Source organism: Asparagus officinalis, chromosome 2 (assembly GCF_001876935.1).
Source record: "Asparagus officinalis chromosome 2, Aspof.V1, whole genome shotgun sequence".
Taxonomy (NCBI): Eukaryota; Viridiplantae; Streptophyta; class Magnoliopsida; order Asparagales; family Asparagaceae; genus Asparagus; species Asparagus officinalis.
Window position 1 is genome coordinate 35,469,980 of NC_033795.1, and position 22,814 is coordinate 35,492,793.

A 22,814-nucleotide genomic window follows, 5' to 3' on the forward strand; every position below is an offset into this window, starting at 1 on the left:
TTTAATAAAATATATGACCATTAGCTCCTGCTTCATTAACTGTGTTTAGCAACGACAAATTGGCACACAAACGAGAATATATCAAGTGCAACCAATCCACAATATTAGTGGAGATTATTGGATATACGGTTTTCTCCACTAGCTCAAGGTTAATATCTCCTTGGCGCGCTGTTAGTGGGATTGGCATATCACGGGACACTTTCTCACAAACCTAATGACTATCTGCTCACTTGTGGCCGATAAACCTGTAATCAAGATCTCAACCTTCTTTCACGATATCAAACACTTTCTCAAACATATCGACTATAGGGTACATTTAAGTGCAATTATTTAATAAAATATATGACCATTAGCTCCTGCTTCATTAACTGTGTTTAGCAACGACAAATTGGCACACAAACGAGAATATATCAAGTGCAACCAATCCACAATATTAGTGGAGATTATTGGATATACGGTTTTCTCCACTAGCTCAAGGTTAATATCTCCTTGGCGCGCTGTTAGTGGGATTGGCATATCACGGGACACTTTCTCACAAACCTAATGACTATCTGCTCACTTGTGGCCGATAAACCTGTAATCAAGATCTCAACCTTCTTTCACGATATCAAACACTTTCTCAAACATATCGACTATAGGGTACATTTAAGTGCAATTAATTCTTTAACAAAACTAATCGACTCTCCAAAATGATACTTGGGGTAGTAACGTGTTACAGTTAATTTAGGCGAATATCACATCAGGTTGTTTTCAGATTCTATATATGGCATGTTCCCCCTATATGAATGAATGATGAGTAATATTGATGATAAAAGAAGAACAGCCCACTTAAGCTTCCTACTGTTATCTCTTACTACATAGCTTACTTAAAGGGTACAGGTAAAAGAAAATATAAATTTGTTTAGATATTCAATACCAATGAGCGATTAGGATGATGCTTATGTCCTACTACCTCAACCATCTCTAAGTAACTCCAAAAATCTATCACCATCAGGGCCGGCTGAAGGCATAGGCATAGGCTACTAAGGCATATACCTAGGGCCCCTATTTTATTGGGGCCCTCAAAAAATATATAAAAAGTTGACTATTGTTAGGATTCTAAATTATCTTTAATTGATCATTTATTGCTATAATTATCTATAATTATTTTTATCTTTGGAAAAGAACACTAATAAGCGTTTAATTGTAACTTTTTATATTTTATTTCTATAATTAATTAGATTGTAACAGTAATAAAAAAGAGAAAAACACATATTAAATACTCATTCTCGTTTATGCATAGTTTATGCGTTTTTTCTCTTGCTAACTTTCTTTATTCTCTTCTCATTCACTCATTTTTTTCTCATGCACTCATCTTTCATATTTGTTTAATCTTTGATACTCAACATACATAATTGCAATTCTAATCCAAAATGCCCCAAAATAAAAGGTAAGCTTGGTAGTTTTTATTTATTTTAATAAATTTACATTCATTCTCCTCATGTTATCTGATATTGAACTTTGAAATTTTAACGCCAAGAAAAATGTTGGTTCTCCAGTTATGAATTGAACTTTGAAAGTTTTCGAAGGTGCCTGGATATTTGTGTTGCTCGGTTATATTTTTATTGAGTATCACCTAAACATTCAACCAAATAAATGAATTCTTTTATATTCTAAAATTGCTTACTGACTATTGAATTATTAATTTGAATTGTCCGAACTTTTAGATCCATTAACCATAAGCTTATCAAGTAAACTTTCTAAGAAGTATAAAAAGTAGAGCTGAGCAGCAAGTAGAATAGAAATCACTCCAAAGAATTTTCTCTAGAAAAGTGAAACAAATTAAAAATAAAGGGAAGCTAAACCAAAAGAAAGCAAGAACGAATGGATTCAGATAAAATCATCAAGATGCCAAACGAAGAAGAAACTTAATCCAATAACGAAAGCATTTGAAGAGTGGGAGTTTGTAAGCTAAACTACAAACAATTGTCCAGGCTAAACACTACAACATTCGTCCTAGGTAAAAAAATTTGCTTGATGAAAAGACCAGATGACGTGAATATTGCAAATCACTCTCGTTCTCCCTTGAATTTTGCGCATATCAAAATGGAAGCAGCCAATACAGAAAGAATCTGTAGTTTTAAAAATTTTCAACCAGCCAAGAATATTAAACAAATCCCTGATGAACAAATAAAGCACAATAAATTAGATGAAGAACTTTAGTCCTGTAATAAAATAGCACAGAAAAACGCAGAAAACGATTTGTTGATATTAGTTGGCCCAAAGACTTGTTGATGGCCTATTACCTAAAAGCCCAGTTCCCCACTATATTTGCCTTAGCCCTCTCTATTCCTCTCTCCTACCCGATGGTACTCAATCCCTTCCCATTCTTCATGTTCTGATGGCCGACGCTTGGAGTCCCATCTCCCATCCCTGTAGGATGGCTCCTACCATTCGAAACTCTAGCCTCTCTCCTATGTCTGCTGCCCCCTTCTCTATATAAGTCAAGGGTTGGTAGTAGCTCGAGGAGAGAAGGAAGAAGAGATAGTGATGAGAAATTGAGCTTTGAGCTCCTCTACTGTGTGCGATCCTCTCCTCTCTTCTATGAGCTTTGTTCTCCTGTGAGCTCTGTGCTCTCACCCCTTTGTGCGATCCCTTTTCTCTTTGTGAGTGATTTAAGCCGAAGATCAGTGGGCTCCCATTTGTGTTCTTGGTGGTGCATTGTGAGAGAAGAACATGAACTAATTGAGCAGGCTTCTGAGCCAAACATCGACGATGATCCATAACAGTGGTATCAGAGCCACGTTGAGTCGTTGCCGCTGGATCACCGCCCGACCGTCGAAATCAGATTGCTGCTGGACCACGGTCGGACTGCCGAGCAAGTGGGTAAGGTCGAAACCCTCTCCTAGGGTTTCGCTCAAGTATATCGACGAAAAACCCAACTTTTATCAAAAAAAAATTTCTTTCCCGAAATCTGATTTCGCTCAAGTCAAATATTCTGATTTCGCTTAAGAAATTTTTTTCTTTTTTCCTGTCTATATATGCAAATCTGTATTCGTTTACTTGTTGGTTTTTTATTTCCGTTGCGATTAAGTGCTGAAATTAAAATTTGCTTGTGCTCGTGCGAAAGAACAGAGGGTCTGAACCCGAGCTTTGTGCTCATCGTTATTCTCTTTTTTTGTGCTAGTTGCTTTGCAAATTTGAAAAAAAAAATCAGCTACATTTGTATTTTATTTTCTTTCTTGAAAAATTGTGTGTTTATTCTGTGGGAAAAAATGTCTGCTACTAATCAATATGGTATGGTTCAATATGGTATGACTACATTCAACGGAAAATCTGATTTTAGCATTTGGAAACAAAAAATAAAATGCATTTTAATTCAACAGAAGTCTTTTAGGGCTGTTGGTCAGACTTATTTGACTTCTGACACTGAAGAAAAAAAGGCTGAAATGAACGAAATGCTTGTTCCATAATTTATTTGAACTTATCTGATTCTGTGTTAAGAAAAGTTAGAATTATGGAATCTGCTAAAACCCTTTAGGATAAACTTGAAAAACTCTATACTGAAACCTCTTTGCTTAGTAAAATGTTTTTGTTTGAAAAATTTTTCAAATTTAGATTGAATATGTCTAAGGATATTGTGGAGAACCTAGATGTTTTTACAAAACTTATTTCAGATATTAAGTTAACTGGTGATAAACATATAGACGACTATACTCCTATTGCCCTTCTAAATGCTATTCCTGACTCATATAGTGATGTAAAATCTGCTATTAAATATGGTAGAGATGAGGTTACTCTTGACATTGTGATAAATGGTCTTAAGCGTAAGGAATTAGATTTAAAACACTATGGGGGAAATAAAAATTCTGGTGAGGTTATGCATGTGAGGGGTAGGCCTCAGAATAGGTCTAATAACCAAAAGAATGCTAGTAATGGGGAATCAAGTAGAAAAAAATTTGAAAATGGAAGGGGTAGATCTAAGTCTAGGTTTAAAGTTAAAAAATGCTATAACTGTCATGAAACTAGTCACTTTATTAGAGATTGTCCTAAGCCTAAGAAAAATCAGCAAAATGATCATGCTAATATGGCTGTCTGTGAGGGAAAAATGGGTGAAATTTCCATGATTAATAATCTGTGTGATTATGCATATTTGAACTTTGTGTTATCTGATCCTTTGTGTAAATCAGATTGGCTGGTAGAATCTGGTTGTACTTTTCATATGACTCCTTTTAAAAACTTATTTTCAAACTACAAGAAAATAGAGAATGGCTTTGTGTCAATGGCAAATAAAAAGAAATGCAATGTTTTAGGAATTGGTGATGTGAATTTTTTTTAACAAAGCCAGAGCTTAACTGTAATTTTCAACAATTACTGTAATTTTCAACAAAGATAGTGCTTGACTGCAGTGGAAAGAAAACACTGATAAATGTTTTAGGAACTGTATGCCTTAGGTTTTCTTCTGGTTCTGTGTTTACTTTGAAGGATGTTAGGCATGTTCCTGATTTACATTATAACTTGATTTCTTGTGCATCTCTAGAAAATGATGGTTTAGAGGGAAAATGGGGTAAAAGGGTTATGAAAATTCAGAAAGGGTCTCTTGTTATTTTTACTGTTGAAAAATAAAATAATTTATATGTTTGTCATGCTGAACCTGTGCTTGATTCTGTTAACTCTGTGATAGGTGATAAATCTTTTTTATGGCATAATAGATTAGGTCACATGAGTAATAAATGATTAAAAATTTTGCATAAAGGAGGTCATTTTGGCAGTGATAAAATATCCCCCATCCCCTTCTGTGAATCTTGTGTGCTAGGAAAACAACATAGGGTTAGTTTTCCTACTTCTTCCTTTCCTAATCAGTCTACGTGCACTAATGTACTTTAATATTTGCATGCTGATGTGTGGGGTCCCTCTAGTATGCCTACGCATGCAGGGAACCAATATTTTCTTTCCATAATTGATGATTATTCTAGGAAAGTTTGGATTTTACTCATGAAACAAAAATCTAAAGTTTTTGATAAATTTAAAAACTAGAAAATTATGATTGAAAACCAAACGGGAAAGAAAATTAAAACTCTTAGGACAAACAATGGTCTTGAGTTTTGTAACAAACAATTGAAAGATTTGTGTACTACTTGGGGTATTAAAAGGCAACAGAATGGGGTTGCTGAAAGAATGAATATAACTCTCTTAGAGAGGGTGAGGGTTATGTTGGCCACATCTGGGCTCTCCAAGAAGTTCTGCGGAGAAGCTGGTTGTACTGCGGCTTATTTGATTAATAGGTCTCCTTCTGTTCCCTTAGGAGGGAAATGCCCTGAATTTGTGTTCACGGGCAAACCTCTTGATTTAAATAATTTAGAATTTTCGAGTGTGCTGGCTATGTGCATCAAAAGATTGATAAGTTAGAACCTAGATCTAAGAAATATGTTTTCTTAGGATACCCTGAAGGGATAAAATGTTATAGGCTTTGGAATAAGAGTGAACCGGGGTTTAAGGTAGTGATAAGCAGAGATGTTGTTTTAAGAAAAATAAATTTTCTTGTTTACCTTTACATGTTCCTATTCCTGAAAATGATGCTCCAAATGAGGTAGAGCAAATGCCTATTATTAATCAACCCAAATCACCTCCTGAAGAAAAATTAAATGATATAATTATTGAAAATTAAGATGAGATTGTTCCTAATGAGGTGGAGCATGATATGCATGAAACAGATAACATGCATGATTTAAATGATTATCAACTCACTATGGATAGAAATAAAAGAACCATTAGGAAACCTGAAAGATATAGAGATTGCAATTTGATTGATTGTAATATGTCTGAGTTTGCCTTTAATGTATTTGAATCCATTGAGTGCAATGAACCTAAGACTTATAGAGAAGCATTAAGCTTAAAATATTCTGAAGAATGGATTAGTGCTATGAAGAGTGAGATGGAATCCCTATGAATTAACCAAACATGGAAACTTATTCCTAAACCTACTAGTTGTTCTGTAGTAGATTGTAAGTTGTTGTTTAAGGTGAAACAAGAATCTGAAAGTGTTAGGTTTAAGGCTAGGTTAGTAGCTAAGGGATTTACTCAAAAGGAGGAAATTGATTATGCTAAAATTTTTGCTCCTGTTATCAAATTCACTACTGTTAGAATTATGCTTGATTTAGTTGCTAATTTTAATTGGGAATTAAAACAAATGGATGTAACTACTTCTTTCTTGCATGGTGATCTTGATAAAAATATTTATATGTACCAACCTAAGGGCTTTGTGGACCCTAAATTACCTGATCATGTGTGTTTGTTAAAAAAAGCTTTGTATGGTTTAAAACAATCACCTATACAATGAATATTAGATTTGATAAATGCATGCAATCCTTAAAGTTTAAAAGGAGTTCTGCTGATCATTGCATGTATAAGAATATAGACTATGTGTTTGTTTTTCTTATAATTTATGTGAATGACATGTTTATTGTTAGTAATTGTTTGAAGTCTATTTAACATGTTCAAAAATGTATTTGTGAAAATTTTGACATGAAAGACTTAGGTGATGCTAAAAGAATCCTAGGCATGAATATTATTAGGGATAAAAACAAATCTACTCTACACTATAACACCTGAAATCTACCATAGCGGTCGAAAAACGCTATGGTATTATTTCATAGCGTTTTAATCAACGCTGTGTCAGAACCCGCTATCGTAGGTCTGTGGCTTTACATAGCGTTTTCCCAAACGCTATCAAAAAGTTTCCAACCATAGCATTTTTATGTAGCTATAAAAGAGTATTCAATAGCGTTTCTATATTGCTATGACAAATATCTTTCATAGCGGTTGAAAAACGCTATTAGTTAGTTTTCATTCATAGCATTTCAACATTGCTATTAACTTACATTTGATAGCGTTTGAGTTACTACAATGGCGTTTCAGTGAATGTTGTCTTTCTTCTTTTAATAGCATTTCAGTAATTGTTTTCACTTTTTATAGCATTTCAGTTGTGCCTATAAACCTTTGAGGTTGAACTAGAAATAACTTCCAATTGTGAGAACCATAAAAGCAAATATTTCATTTAAACGTTCAAACTGATACATAACCAAGTTGTAGCATACAAGAAGAGTCAATACAAATGTGCCAAAAAACAAATACTAGTCTTTGGATAATCCAACATGGAGTACAAGAAATTAACCATAGTACACAGAACAACAAAAACTAACTTCGTTGCATTACATATGACTTGGGAGGCTCATCATCTTCAGAAATTGAGTACTAGTACTGCTGCAAAAACAGAAATTAACAACACCAAAATTACAACTATAACAAACATGACAAAGTAAAAACACACGATTGCAAGATGTATAACTTACCAGCTTTTCAAAGCATAACAACTTTGTAACTGGTCCATCTTGGGGAGCTTCTTGACTGACTTGCGTAAGGCCTTCCATGGCATTCACATCCCTCGCATAATTCTCCACCTAGAAGAAGTAGGTACTCCAATTAAACTATCATTAATTAAGCTCTCATGAATTATGAAATTAAGTTCTACAAAGAATACCTTATCGGTTTATCGAGTGCCTGATGCAAATAAATGATTGATGCACATGTACCGAGAACAATATGAAGCAGAATTTTCATTAGATCTGCTATAACATAGTGAGCTAATTTCACCTTTCCGAACATCTCTTGTAGCTATGAAACCTAGGAGGAAGATATTTAATATGACAAGTGAAAAAAGAATAGCCATTATGATACTTGTGTATTGGTTCATGGATCATCTATTTGTTTCATTATCTTAAATTGTTAAGCATGCCATGGAGCAGACTGACTTGCTATCTTCATTTAAAGCCAGTGGTGTTAATTCTTAAACATTAAGCTATACCTATTTTCTCATTCATTAATATCAAATTCTATGTTAATGACTTTACTCTAATCAATTATTTAACTTTTTTATATCTGAAAGTTCACAAAAAAATTCTCCTGCCTTGCGAATCCCGTTCAAGGGTGTTGCTGGACAGGGTGTCGAAGAAGTCATCCTTCACATAGACAGGCTTCATAGAGGAAATAAAGAAACTGATGAGTATTTGAACAGTAGGAGAAACTGACATTCGTGTGTGCGCACACAGGAAACTATGGATATAAGGTGACAGTTTATTTGCTAAATGAGCAACAAAGATACAGATATACTGGTGAAATCTCACATCAGACTAGGTGAATCTCACTACAATGTTTTGCTAGTTCATTTTGCTAAACGAGGTGGTAAATTGTATCCAGTATATCATGTAGATATACATACAATATATAAAGGTAGTCTGCTACTTATAGTTGAGCTTTTTTGTATGTCTGTAAATGTGCACGCGTAATTGTATTTTGATATTCTGATAACCACGATCATCCTCTATGCCTCCTTCCCATCAAAATATAGGTTTGTCTATGAAGCACAAGTCCAAACGGGGTAGTAAAGGACCAACCTTCTAAAACCATTCAAATAAGTCTCACCAAAAGTTTGCATCAAGGTGTTCCCATACAGCATAGAAGAATTAACAGGTGCAAATACCTCCCTAAGCCTAATTCAACAAGGGATAAAAGGATAACCTCCACAATTGTCCAAAGACTAGAAAATAGTAATAAAGACCAATATGACAATGTTACAATATGGAGAACTACTTACCTTGATCTCATGTTTATCAGTTTCAGCATCTTCTTCCTCCAGATTATCATCAAATTCGTCGTCATTTTCACCTCCTTCACTGTCATGTGTCACGTATTTGCTTTTACCGAGATGGCCCCACACTTCATCCTTGTTGAATTTCTCATTCATTGCCATGAAGTCAAATTCTTCAGTAAATTTGGTTAGAGGACACGGATACTGCAAAATGTACAGAAATCAAAGACCCATTGCACACTTAATGGCTGCATAAAAGCAGAATTCAATTTCCTTCTGGTAACAATGAAGGGGTTTGTACTTGTGGATAATATGCGAATACATGAAAGATGAATCTCAGAATATTGGAAGTATTGATACATAACCATTCTGCATGTCTCATGTTAGTATATACTCTATAGATGATTTGCATCATAGCTGAAAGTGTTAATTACTAGGACGAGCAAAAGAAAAAGGATAAGAATGTATATAAGCAGGAAATATATGAAGGTTTTACCCAAACGTTGAACAGAATAGACAAAAGGATTTATCAGCCAAGTAATGTATTGATTTAGTGCTTTCCTTCAGCTATGAAAAATACATGCAAGTTTTTATCAACTTTTCCACATCTTGTCATGTGTCAGTTTTTATTTCTAAGATCGTATTACAGCAAAATAAGGTTAGGAGGACCATTACCCCATTTCCTCTTCCTTTTCCACGCCCCCTATTGAAGTGATGTATGTGCATGAGAGCTCCATTTGGCTGCAAATAACGGACAAACATCAAAACCATGAACATGCACAAAATTTTCGACCCACACCATTAACTTTGGAACAGACATATGTAGGATATAATCATGGAGTTAGAAATTCTCTAATAAAGCACCATAATGATCTAAGCCATTTCCTATCAAAATGGCACTCAATAAAGAGTGGTGTTTATCATATATTGTATAAAAATGTAAATTACTTGAAAATTTCAATAAAGATAACTTTGTTGAAGAATTTTTTTGTGAACTTTCAGATATAAAAAAGTTAAAGAATTGATTAGAGTAAAGTCATTAACATAGAATTTGATATTAATGAATGAGAAAATAGGTATAGCTTAATGTTTAAGAATTAACACCACTGACTTTAAATGAAGATAGCAAGTCAGTCTGCTCCATGGCATGCTTAACAATTTAAGATAATGAAACAAATAAATGATCCATGAACCAATATACAAGTATCATAATGGCTATTCTTTTTTCACTTGTCATATTAAATATCTTCCTCCTAGGTTTCATAGCTACAAGAGATGTTCGGAAAGGTGAAATTAGTTCACTATGTTATAGCAGATCTAATGAAAATTCTGCTTCATATTGATCAAGATAGCATGACTTAAGATATGGCACAACAAGGATGAATCTAAATCATGGCCTCCCTCATTGTTTTGTTACTCTAATATAGTAATATTTCCAAATTCCAGAAAATAACTTGTGTAAAAGGCTTTCTTGACCTTTCTATAAACCACTAAACTCGTATCTCATCATATCTACTTTAAAAATGAAATCTTCAGAAATTTGATGTTAAAAACTAAATTAGAAGAGAATGCTTATGGATTGTGAGAAAAATATAACTTGGACCTCGTTAATACTTGATCCAGATCAACTTGAATTTGATGAATAAAGTCATTCTTGGATCGTGGAATTCTTTGTTTAAGCAAGGCATAAACTCCCAAAAGGTTTAGCCTGAACTTGGATTTGAAGAACCATAAATTCCTCCATTAAAGCATGGAATCCAGAATGATTATCTTTGTAACAAAGTTTTGGAATTCATGCTTCCTCTCCCTAAAGTTTTTCTATTATGAAGGAAAGTCAACTAATGCAATCTGGAGTAGTAATTATTTAATATTAATAAATAGCAGTATTAACTCACATGCTTATTCTTCATGAGATGTTTCCTGCATTTAAAAAAAGATTGATAAGGAAGAAGACATCATTTCATAAATATGTGCATTTAAACTAGGACATGTTATAGCTCACTTTATAAACTGAAATGAAATATGTGATGTTAGTTGTATTTGTATAACCCAAAGTATTGACAATTTAAATTCATGCTAGGGGTCTTATTGTCTCTCCCTCTAATTTTGGGTCATCCTAATTTATCTATGCTTTTGATAAAATATTGTTAAAGCTATGAACCATTTCATTGGGCTCTTTGGCATAAATCAGAAAAGAACTATGGTTTCACAATGTAATTACAAACATCTTTTCATAAGATTTCATAACAAAATGAATTTACTTGCCTACACACGAGGGTTCTGGAAATCATCCATCGCAGATGCCAAAGCAGGTAGCACCGTTCTGGAAATCATCCATCGCAGATGCCAAAGCAGGTAGCACCCTCTGGTGGTACTGCACTTGCAAATCCGGACCCAAATCCGTAGAAAGCTGTCCAATGAGCAGGTAGCACCCTCTGGTGGTACTGCACTTGCAAATCCGGACCCAAATCCGTAGAAAGCTGTCCAATGACATTAATCGCTGCCCATCTCACTCTTGGATGTGGATCTTGAAATGAGTTCAAGACCATGTGCACCACTTGCTCCAAATTCTTAATCATGACCTACATAACAGACACAGCATAAACTATATACTATGTTTACAAAAAAGCACCAAGTTCTCAATCAATAATCAATTTAAACTCCCAGTTACCTTTGAACAACCTTCTGCAATCTGTGCAAGTGTAATCAAAGCAGCATGATGTTTCTGCCACTCGGAAGCTGCAATATAAGCCGGCAGTAACTCCGATGCAACTGAGATTCTATCCAAACACTCATGTCTGACACTGTAATTGCTCGTCTCCTCTGCATCCTCATCCTCTGCCTCTGCAGAATGCCACGCTGGCTCATCCTCAATATCTAGCAGCATTTTCATCAGCATTTTCAAAGGGAAAGACACATCAAAACAGATAAGGAACAGCTTGAATCCAAACAACTCAACCAAAACCCTAACTTTATCGTCAGCAAACAACCCTATATTGCCAAAACCACGAGATCCAATCGAATTTCAACGGAAAAGATCGCAATCTGAAAGGAATCACTCACTATAGCGTATCGGACGGCCCAATGATCGTGACGCTCCACTCGAAGATATTGGTATCGTCGACCAAGCCAGCCGAGAATCCATCCACAGGGTTCTTGCTAAGATCTGCTCCAAAAAAAACCCAAGAAAACTCAGAAAATTTTGAAAAAAATCAAGAAAACTGTAAAGATCGGGACATCGGATCGGGGAACTTCGGGGTGGCGAGGCTGATGAGGAACAAGGAGACAAATGAGCTCGTCGCCATGAAGTACATCGAGCTCCTCTCGATGTACTTCCCATCGGGTCGATCTCGGATAGAGAGATCTGAGAGGAGAGATAGACGAGAGAGGGAGAGTGGGGCGTCTGAGGGAGCAGATTAAGGGTAGCGGAATTTTTTGGGGTTAGGGTTTTTTTTTCTCGGGGCGGGACCAATGAAATTGGGGGGAGGGAGGAGACGAATGAAGCCTGTTTTAATTTTCAGTCTCGCGCTTAAGTTTTCAAGCCGTTGGAACAAAAAAATTGCCTACTATTATTCATGGCGTTTAAAAATTTCCAAACGCTATCAAAAAATAAGGCATATACGATCTATAGCACTTACAATATAAACGCTATCATTCAACGCTATAAAAAAAACAGTTTTGTTGTAGTGCTAGTTTTAAACCAAAGTTCATATGTTAAAAATTTTTTGAGTAAATTCTCTCTGTCTGATGCCAAATCTGTGAATGTGCCTCTTGCTTCCGACTTCGTGTTAAGTAAGGAATAGTCCCCCAAGACTAAAACTGAAATAAATGATATGAAGAAGGTGCCATATTCGAATGCTATAGGATCGGTCATGTATCTCATGGTTAGTACTAGGCCTGACATTGCATATGCGGTTAGTTGCTTGAATAGATACATGTCAAACCCTGGTATGTCTCATTGGAATGCCTTGAAGTGGCTTTTAAGATATTTGAAATCCTCTGTGGATGTAGGATTAACCTTCTCTAAGTGTTCTGAAGGTGTCAAACTAGTTGGCTATGTAGATTCCAATTATGCAAATGATAGAAATAATAGAAAATCTACTACTTCCTATATGTTTACTTTGTGTGGCTCTTGCATAAGTTGGAAATCTCAACTACAATCCATTGTTGTTTTATCTACTACTGAATCTGAGTATGTTGCTACCACTGAGGCTTTTAAAGAAACTATTTGGCTTAGGGGCCTTATATCTGAAATTGGTTTTCTTGATAAAAATGTGGTTGTATTTTCTGATAGTCAATCTGCTATTCAACTTTGCAAAAATCCTATTTTTCATGATAGAACTAAACATATTGATGTTAGATTTCATTACATTCGGGATATAGTTGAAAAGCGTATTGTCAAGTTAGAGAAAATTCCCTCAGAATTTAATCCTGCTGACATGGGTACTAAGTGTTTGCTTGCTGAAAAATTTATCTCGTGTCAAAGAATCTTGAATTTTGATTTTGGGTAATTTTCCTTTGCTTTGTGTGTTGCCTTTGTGGCCTATTAACTTGTTTTGTGCTTATTAGTAGCTTTGTGATTTTTCCTTTGAACTCGATGACCGTTTGGTAGAGTTCGGTCCTTTGTAGACTTGATATGCTTGGTTATCTTACACCGATCTTTGTGATCTGAGTTTACTTTGTGTATTCTCTCTCATTGCTTGTATCTTCTTTGTGATCATACAGGTAATGGTTTGGCGATGATGAGTCCTGCAGTTCCGTGTTTTTCTCTGTGCACTACTTTGGGCCAAAGGTGGAGATTGTTGATATTAGTTGGCCCAAAGGCCTGTTGATGGCCTGTTACCTAAAAGCCCAATTCCCCACTACATTTGCCCTAGCCCCCTATATTCCCCTCTCCTACCCGATGGTACTCAATCTCTTCCCATTCTTCGTGTTCAAATGGCTACCGCTTAGAGTCCCATCTCCCTTCCCTGTAGGACGGCTCCTACCATTCGAAACCCTAGCCTCTCTCCCGTGTCGGCTACCCCCTTCTCTATATAAGTCAAGGGTTGGTAGTAGCTCGAGGAGAGAAGGAAGTGTTAGATCTAAAATTTGAGATCTAAATCATAAAGTCATGATTAATTCAAAGAGATTAACAAGAATCAAAAAGTACGGAAGCATATACCTAAATCCATTGAGTAAAACCTGATTAGGGTTTTGATGATCTTCTAATCTTAGGGTTTCTCCCTTATGGATCTCTTTAGATGGGGATAAGAGAATGAGAGTGGCTAACCCTAGATTAGGGACCATAACCCCACCCCTCAATAAATCACAATTACAACCTGGTATCTGCACATATAACCCCATAATTTATTTAAATACCCATTAACCTAAATTAATTGATCATTTTAGTGGGTTATCCTGAAGGATAGCAATACACATAGATTAATCATATGTGCCCACAAATAGATTTAATTAGATTTAAATCTAACAATCTCCCACTTGGGCACCATATGACTCCTTAAAGTGTGTATAACCTTATGAGCTCAAAATTGCTATCACTGTAAAGGTATTTCCGAACAATCTTGTCCATTGACTATACCAATATAGGATTAAAGCGACCTTCGTCACATTTATCATGACTCTACCCATCAATGGTCATATATACCAATACAATCAAACGACATAGCTCAATCATGGATGTGCAGCATAAAAATTACATACAATGTGATTAGTACATGTCTATTTTTAACTGGTCCTACTTTAGTGAGGTCAAAACCAAACATAATGTAACAGAGTGTCTTAATTGAATACTTTATTCTGATCAGACAATACAACCAAACACAAAGCACCAAAAATTACAAACTCCCACTAAATCATAATATCCTCTAATATCACCACACCCATATGAGTGGTGTGCTCATGAAAGACCTTGAGTGGCAATCCCTTAGTAAGATGATCTGCTATCATGGAGTTTGTCCCAATGTGCTCTATGGATATCTGTCCACTCTGTACCCTTTCTTTCACAACCAGAAACTTAATATCAATATGTTTTGACTTAATTGAGCTCATGTTGTTATTGGAATATATTACTGCAGATTTATTATCACAATATAACCTTAGTGGTCTTTTCACATTTTCTAAAATGCGCAATCTAGTGATAAATTTCGCAACCATATTCCATGATTTGATGCATCATAGCAAGCTACAAACTCTGCTGTCATAGTGGAGGAAGCTATGAGTGTCTGTTTAACACTTTTTCATGATATAGCTCCTCCTGCTAACATATAAATGTAGCATGATGTAGACTTTCTGCTAACTTGGCATCCAGCAAAATTAGAATCAGAGTACCTAATGACCTCCAGCTGTTCTGATTTTCAATATGTGATCATATAATTTTTTTATTTTCTGAAGATACATCATAATCCTTTTGACTGCTATCCAATCATCTATACCAGGGTTGCTTAAGTATCTGCCGAATATCCCAATAATGTACGTAATATTTGGACGCGTACATATCTGACCATACATTAGACTTCCTACAACCGAAGCATAAGGAATCTTCTGCATTTCCTGAATTTTAAGATTACCTTTAGGGCACTGATAAAGACTAAACTTGTCTACTTTAGCCACAGGGGTGTCTCCTGGTCTGTAATCTTGTATGCCAAACCTTTTAAGTACCTTATCGATATAGCTCTTTTGTGATAATCTAAGAATACCCACATGTCTTTTTAGCACGTTTTCTTCTCACTCACGCGTTCCCGGGAAAACTTCCCGGGGGGTCACCCATCCTAGAATTTCTCCAGGCCAAGCATGCTTAACTTTGGAGTTTCTAAGAGTTAGGTTCCCGAAAAGAAGATGCATCTTGGTGGTATGAGTATTCCAATCAAATCTATCAATACTAATCACATCACCCTCTCAAGGGTTGGGGTATTACATATGTAGTCTAAATAAATATTAACCTTCCTTTGGGCCGATTAAATATTTACACGAAAGCATACACACAAATATCTCACATTCCTCATGAACAATCTACACAAGAGAGGTTACTTTGGTAACTTTTTGTTTTAATTAATCAATTGGAGAGAGAGACAACCGTAATACCTTAGTGTCATAATATTTGAATTAAATAATTGATTAACTACCAAATTCGATTTAAATTAAAAGGTTTTAATTTAAATCAACTAAATTTCTAAAAAAAACTTAATTAGGGCCTCATAGCTTAATTAGGGCCCATAACTTAATTGAATAAATTAAGTATACCAAAGTGGACCCATAATTTAATATGAGAAGCCGAGGCTTAACCATAGTGAACACGAAGTTCGCTTAACTTCGAACACGAGGTTCGTCCGTATTGAGTACGAGACTCACCTAAGAACAAACGCGAGGTTCGTTTGAAAAAATGAACGCAAAGTTCGACTTGAGAAAGAGCACGAGGCTCGCCTGAACTTCGAAGAATCGAGGCTCTCTTGAGATCCGAGCGTCGAGCTCGCTGAATTGAGCACAAGGCTCACATGAAAACGAGCACGAGGCTCTCTTGATTCGAGCACGGGGCTCGCTTGAGCTTCCCAAATGAGCCAACGAAGGTCGAGTAGATTTGAGCCTCGATTTCGAATCCGAGGTTTGCCTGAGATCCGAACGTCGAGCTTTCCTACAACAAGGTTCGAGCTCACTTGAGTTGAACCCGAGGTTCACTGAATTCGAACACGAGGTTCGCTAAAATTCTCAAGCCGAAGCTTGCCTGAACTGAGCACGAAGCTCACCTGAAATCGAGCACAAAGCTCGCCCAAAAATCAAGGTAACCTCCTCCTTAATTTCCGCACGTTTTCACGAGCACAAACCCCTTTAGGGTTTAATCTGAAACCGCCACCGCCATTTCTCCCGCATCCAGAGGTCGAAATCCTAGGGTTTCCTAACACCGCCGTCGCCATCGGAGTCGAGAGTGAGGCCGCCAGCGATACTTCGCCGGCGAGGAGCACGGAACCGACGATCAAACAAAATAAATCCAAAAATTCCACGATTTTATTTCAAAACCAGATCCAGAATCGAAAGATAACTTCTTGATCCAGATCCCAAAAAAAGCGAAGAAAAAAACCAACAAAAAATTAAAAAACTTTACTGTTCACGGTGATTTTTACTGTCCATCCAAAAAATAAAAAATGTTATTGTTCATCCATGAACAGTTCTTTAAAAAAATACAAATTAAGATCAAAGAAACCTAATTTTAATCTTAATCTCTTAAAACAAATCACGGTGGCTCTGATATCACTTGTTAGATCTAAAATTTGAGATCTAAATCATAAAGCCATGATTAATTCAAAGAGATTAACAAGAATCAAAAAGTGCGGAAGCATATACCTGAATCCATTGAGTAAAACCTGATTAGGGTTTTGATGATCTTCTAATCTTAGAGTTTCTCCCTTATGGATCTCTTTAGATGTGGATAAGAGAATGAGAGTGGCTAACCCTAGATTAGGGACCATAACCCCATATATATAGGTGTTGTACATTTGTAATTTGGCCCATCATCAAATTACAATTATAACCTGGTATCTGCACATATAACCCCATAATTTATTTAAATACACATTAACCCAAATTAATTGATCACTTTAGTGGGTTATCCTGAAGGATAGAAATACACACAGATTAATCATATGTGCCCACAAATAAATTTAATTAGATTTAAATCCAACAGGAAGAAGAGACAGTGACGAGAACTTGAGCTTTGAGCTCCTCTGCTGTGTGCGATCCTCTCCTCTCTTCTGTGAGCTTTGCGCTCTTGTGAGCTCTGTGCTCTCACCCCTTTGTGCGATCCCTTTCCTCTTTGTGAGTGATTTAAGCTGAAGATCAGTGGGCTCCCCTTTGTGTTCTTGGTGGTGCACTGTGAGAGAAGAACATAAACTGATTGAGCAGGCTTCTGAGCCAAACATCAACGACGACGATCCATAACACGATTTAAATGTGATAATAAAGATTCAATCAATCAGGGTAATATATAAGACAAGTGATAATCTAGGTTCCGATTGCAATGAAAAGGCAATAACTAAATGCCTACAATCTCGCAGTTCTTCTGGTTTCACCCAAATGTGAGAAAAATATATCAATGGATAGAAAAAGGAAAAGCATACCACACGTTTCTCAAAAAGAAAGTAGCACATAGGTTCCACGTTCCATGGTTTCATATTTCTCACAATTCAATATATTAAACCTAAATGGAGAACTGTGGACAGGAATCGTTACCAAAGTTCAACTTCTGCAGCTTAATAGCCCACAAAATATGAAACTAAACTCTAGTTAATTAAAAATTTTAAGAATGGAATATGCGTAAATATTTATTCCTTGTCACTAACTGTATTCAATAAGGATAGTAGCAAGCGATCACACAAATGTGGTCATTAGTTTAGTCAAAAAAATCTGCTTTCAATGCCTCCAACATTTCTGACTTTTATTTCCTACACTGCACTCAACTTTTTTCAGTCTCAAATACAATAGTCCCTTGTCATCTATTGCAGACATTTTTAATCATAGTTGGTAAGTTTGGCACAGAAATTACAATTCCAATTATTAGGATTATACACAATTCTGTAGCCAGTAATATCAACAATCACATCCATCGTATCAGATGAATGTAATCAATGAAAATTATCCAAAATTATCATATCCACTTCAACAAAAAACTAATCAACTACAATTCTTAAGTAACAGGTGAAAGCAGAGCTGAAATAGAAGTACAAAAGCTAACATAAATGATTTTCTCCAGAAAGTTATTTGAAAAAATAACAGAGAAGCTAAACAAAGAGAAAGAAAAATGATTCAGACAATCATTATCAAGATGTCAAACGACAATTGTCAGGGTAAATTACTAAATAAAGAGACCACAACTAAACATTTCCATATCCAAATGCAAGCAGGGTGTTCAAAAGCTATTAAAATTTTAAAAGTCGAAACCAGAGCACAATATGTAGACAATGTTGTGTATTTTAAATAAATAAAAAGAAGAATTATCATGGTTGTTCCACTATAAGAAAAGAAGAAAAAGAATTATCATGGTTGTTCCATTATAAGAAAAGAAGAATTATCATGGTTGTTCCACTATAAGAAAATTTTTTGGCTATAAAATGGATCTTGAGGAAGGGGAAAATATGAGAGAAAAAAAAAGATAAAAAGAGAAGAAAAATAATAAATTTTGTGCTATATCTTCCTTACTGTCAGAGAGAGGTCTTTACAGTTCTTTGTAGAACAGGTTATTGGAGTGCACCTTAACCTGTTTTCTTCCATTGAATCCTGTGAGGAAAGACGCCACTGCAGCCTTTTGCACTGAGGAGGGGCGAAATCTTTTCTTAAGGACAGTGATTACACGCCTCGGCTGTTCGTACACCTTGTGCTTTGTTCCGGTCAGTTAAAAATTTTTCTTATAGTGGAACAACCATGATAATTCTTTTTTTCTTATAGTGGAACAACCATAATAATTCTTTTTCTTCTTTTCTTATAGTGGAACAACCATGATAATTCTTCTTTTCTTATAGTGGAACAACCATGATAATTCTTCCTTTTATTTATTTAAAATACACAACAATCCCCCACTATTTTAAAATACACAAAACTGGACATTATTTAGAACCAAGAATAACAAAGGATCTGTCAGAGAGAACCGAAGATACAATGCATTAGATACTAGTGCCTTTCGACTTGAACTAGTCCTAGGACAATGAATCTTATCTCACATAAACATGATAGAATAAATTCTTTGAACCAATATCCCTTGAGCGTGAAATAGAGGACTCATGCCCACACTGCACCTTCATTATCTTTGTTGTTCATGCGGGTGAGCGTTTTTTGGCCCTGCGCTTCTTGTGCTTCATGAGTGCTCTCGAGTACGTGTCTAGGTACCCATAAGAACCGACCCAGTTCTACACTCACATAGGTGGATATCCATCAAGTGTGTATAAAAAACATATCGCCACAAATTGGGCTTATGGACTCTCCATTAAGAGCTTAACGCATACTTTCTCAGTTTATCAAGTATTATATGTATATATGAAAATAAATTATATGTATACAATGTACTATCTCAACATAGGTAGGGACGTCTCATAGAGTAATTGATAGTGCTGCCAGAACAAAGAGTGCCTTTTTTTCCCCTTTGAACCTACATCATGGGATCACCAACCACGTAGGTAGGGTTGCTGCTAATCTTGCTCTATTTATTAGGCATTAGTCTTAATTCCCTCGATGTAATTTCCACTTGCTTCCGATTAAGTAGTTTAGTCAGAGGATCGACCAAATTCACCATTGACTTTACATAATCTAGAGTTATAACTCCAGATCGTAGCAGTTTCTTAATACTTGCATGTCTTAGACATATATGTCTACTTTTACCATTATATATTATTCTTGGCTTTTGCAATTGCGGCCTGATAGTCACAATGCATAGACACAGAAGGATGCAAAGTAGAATCAATGGGAAGATCTGCTAAAAAGTTTCTCAACCATTCAGCCTAGCACATGCTTTATCTAAGGCAACTAACTCAGACTCCATGGTAGACCGAGTTATCAAGTTTTGATTGGATGATTTCCAAGACACTACACCCCACCAATGGTAAACACATAACCATTGGTGAACTTGATCTCTTATGAATCTAAGATCCAGTTTGCATCACAATACACTTCTAATACTGGTGGAGACCTTCCAAATCTTAGTCCATAATTAATGGTGCTTTTATGTACTTGACCAATCTTTCTAGGGCCGTCTAATGTTCCTGACTAGGACACTGGGTGTATCTACTTAATCTGCCCACTACATAAGCTATGTCAGGTCTTGTACGATTCATCAAGTACATAAGGGTTCCAATAATTTGGGCATATTTAGGTTGTGAAACACTATGTGAATTGTTTTTTTTAAGTTGAACATTTGCCTCATAAGGTGTTGACACTGTTGGCCTTCTTCTTTTGATGATGATTTACAAACAATTTACTACTAATGTTGTTTGTCTAGTGTTTGTGTATTCCTATGTATTGTAGACAAACAACGTTGTTGGAGGATGGATGGAATAGAGCTTCAACGATCATATCCAAAGGAGGTTGGCGGAATGTCGGTGAAGCTTATGCAATTCCAGTTAAAGATCGAGTTCAAGCTTCATCCGCAAATATATCAAGTCAAGCCTATTGAAGATCAAGATTAAGCTTTGGTATATTTAGTTTAGGTTTTATATTATTTGTGTTAAGTACCTTAAGCTCAATATCATATACACACATGTATTTGGTTTCTATGTATATATATAGTTATATATATACATGCATGGTTTTGGGTTTTCATGTTTTGGACATACTTGCAAAATACATGAGTTTTCACAAATAGAAGAATTTTTTTTCTAACATGTTTGTTTTCATGTTTATAAATATTTCGTAAAGTTTCATCAAGTTTGGAATTTATTTGTTATGTTTAATGGAATTTACAAAATCATGTTTTTCGTTTGTGCATGTTCGTGCATGTTTTACAAAATAGATGAGTTTTCATAAATGGTAAATGATATTCAAGAAATTCTTTCTTTTACATGTTTATCTACATGTTTAGAAACTTTTCTCAAAATTTTACTCATGTTTAGAAACTTTTCTCAAAATTTTACTATTTTTGGAATTGATTTACTATGCCCAATTGATTTTACAAAATCGTGTATGTTAATGATTTACTATGCCCAATTGATTTTACAAAATCGTGTATGTTAACAGTTTTTCAGAAACTGTAAATTTGTATTCAAATATTTATTTTTTCTCAACTAGGAAAATATTTTTCAGAAATTCTTTCTCTGACATGTTATTCTACATGTCTAGAACATTCCCACAAAAGTTTATAATTTTTAGAGTTCATTTACTATTTTAAATTGATTTTACAAAACAGCTGCGCACTGCTACAGTAACTCCGGTCGACCGGACCGGTCGACCGGAAATGTCTCTGGACGTTTCTCAGCTTTGCACATGGCTCTCGGTCGACCGTACCAGTCGACCGAAGTACTGTAGCAGCCGACCGTTGCTACAGTAATGGCTAGTTCTATTTTTTTGTTTATTTTAATGTTTTGGGGGTGTTTTTATTGGTTTTTGGGGTTGTTTCATGAGCCTATATATACCCCATGCCCTCATACTTCTAAGGGCACTCAAGAAATGTTTTAAACAAGTTTAAAGAGTTTTAAACAAGGGTTTAAGTGTGTTTTAGTGTTTGTTTGGTTTGAAGATTGTTTTTACAAGTGGAGGAGATCATCTTCTTGTTTGGGCTTCAATCTCTATCTCTCCATCTTGTTATTCAGAGAAGAATCTCTAAACTCATTTCTAGCTATTTATTATTTTGTTTATAATTTCTATATGCTAGATTTTAATTGAGTTTAGTTTTGATTTTGATTTCACTCATTGTTTACACACACCCACTTGAGCTTATTGTATTTGCATTCATAATATATTAGGGTTGTGAGAGTTGTAACATTGAGTGTGGGCTTTTATTGTGTTCTCATCCATATTAGAGAACAATTTATATTTGTTACATTGTGAGATTGTTAGGTTTTCGGTGAGCTAGAAACCGAGTGTGTTGTGAAGTTTTCGGTGAACTAGAAAACCGATTGTGACGAGTGACGTTGATCGGTGAGCGTTCAAAACCGATACTGTTGTAGGCGTCTAAAAATGCCTATGGGTGCCCGCACACAGCTCAAGACAAAGAGAAGGTGATGAACGTCGTTATCCGAATCAAAGAGGATTATCCAACGCCGACAAGTGCATGAAGCGAATTGGCAAACTGTTGATGACACGACAACAAACCACCACAAGGGCAAACGCCAAGTGGACCGCACGCGTTAATCAACTCAAAGCGTACAAACGCGCCCAACAGTCAGTTAACACGCACGCATCATTCAGCTCGTGCATGTTAACCAATTTGTGCGCATCAATCAGTTCGCATGCGTCAATCAACATGCGTGCGTCAATCAACACACGTTTGACGGTCAATTCTGCAACGAAGCGTACAAGTCAACAAGATGGTCAAACACGCAAAACAGTGGAAAACACAAGCCCTGAAAAGCCGGAAAACACCGAAGAACTCAACAAAGCAAAAAACCCCACGTCCGCGCGGGTCGGACCGTGCTGACCCGGGTCGGACTGATCCGACCCGCGCAAGTGCGGGTCGGATTGGTCCGACCCGCGCAAGCGCGGGTCGGACTGATCC

At 35.9% G+C, this 22,814-nt stretch overlaps 1 protein-coding gene and 1 long non-coding RNA gene across 2 annotated transcripts; both read right to left on the minus strand.

Annotated features, from left to right (window-relative positions):
- Positions 7,097–7,461, minus strand: LOC109829486. The gene is made up of 2 exons (XR_002244034.1): positions 7,332–7,461; positions 7,097–7,242 (listed from the first exon to the last, which is right to left on the minus strand). It is a non-coding gene; the product is annotated as an uncharacterized LOC109829486 (long non-coding RNA).
- LOC109831056 (protein decapping 5-like) lies at positions 7,926–9,770 on the minus strand. Its single transcript, XM_020398393.1, has 4 exons — positions 9,738–9,770; positions 9,302–9,367; positions 8,633–8,830; positions 7,926–8,012 (listed from the first exon to the last, which is right to left on the minus strand). Exons 1-4 carry the CDS (start codon positions 9,768–9,770, stop codon positions 7,926–7,928), a joined length of 384 nt encoding a protein of 127 aa, XP_020253982.1.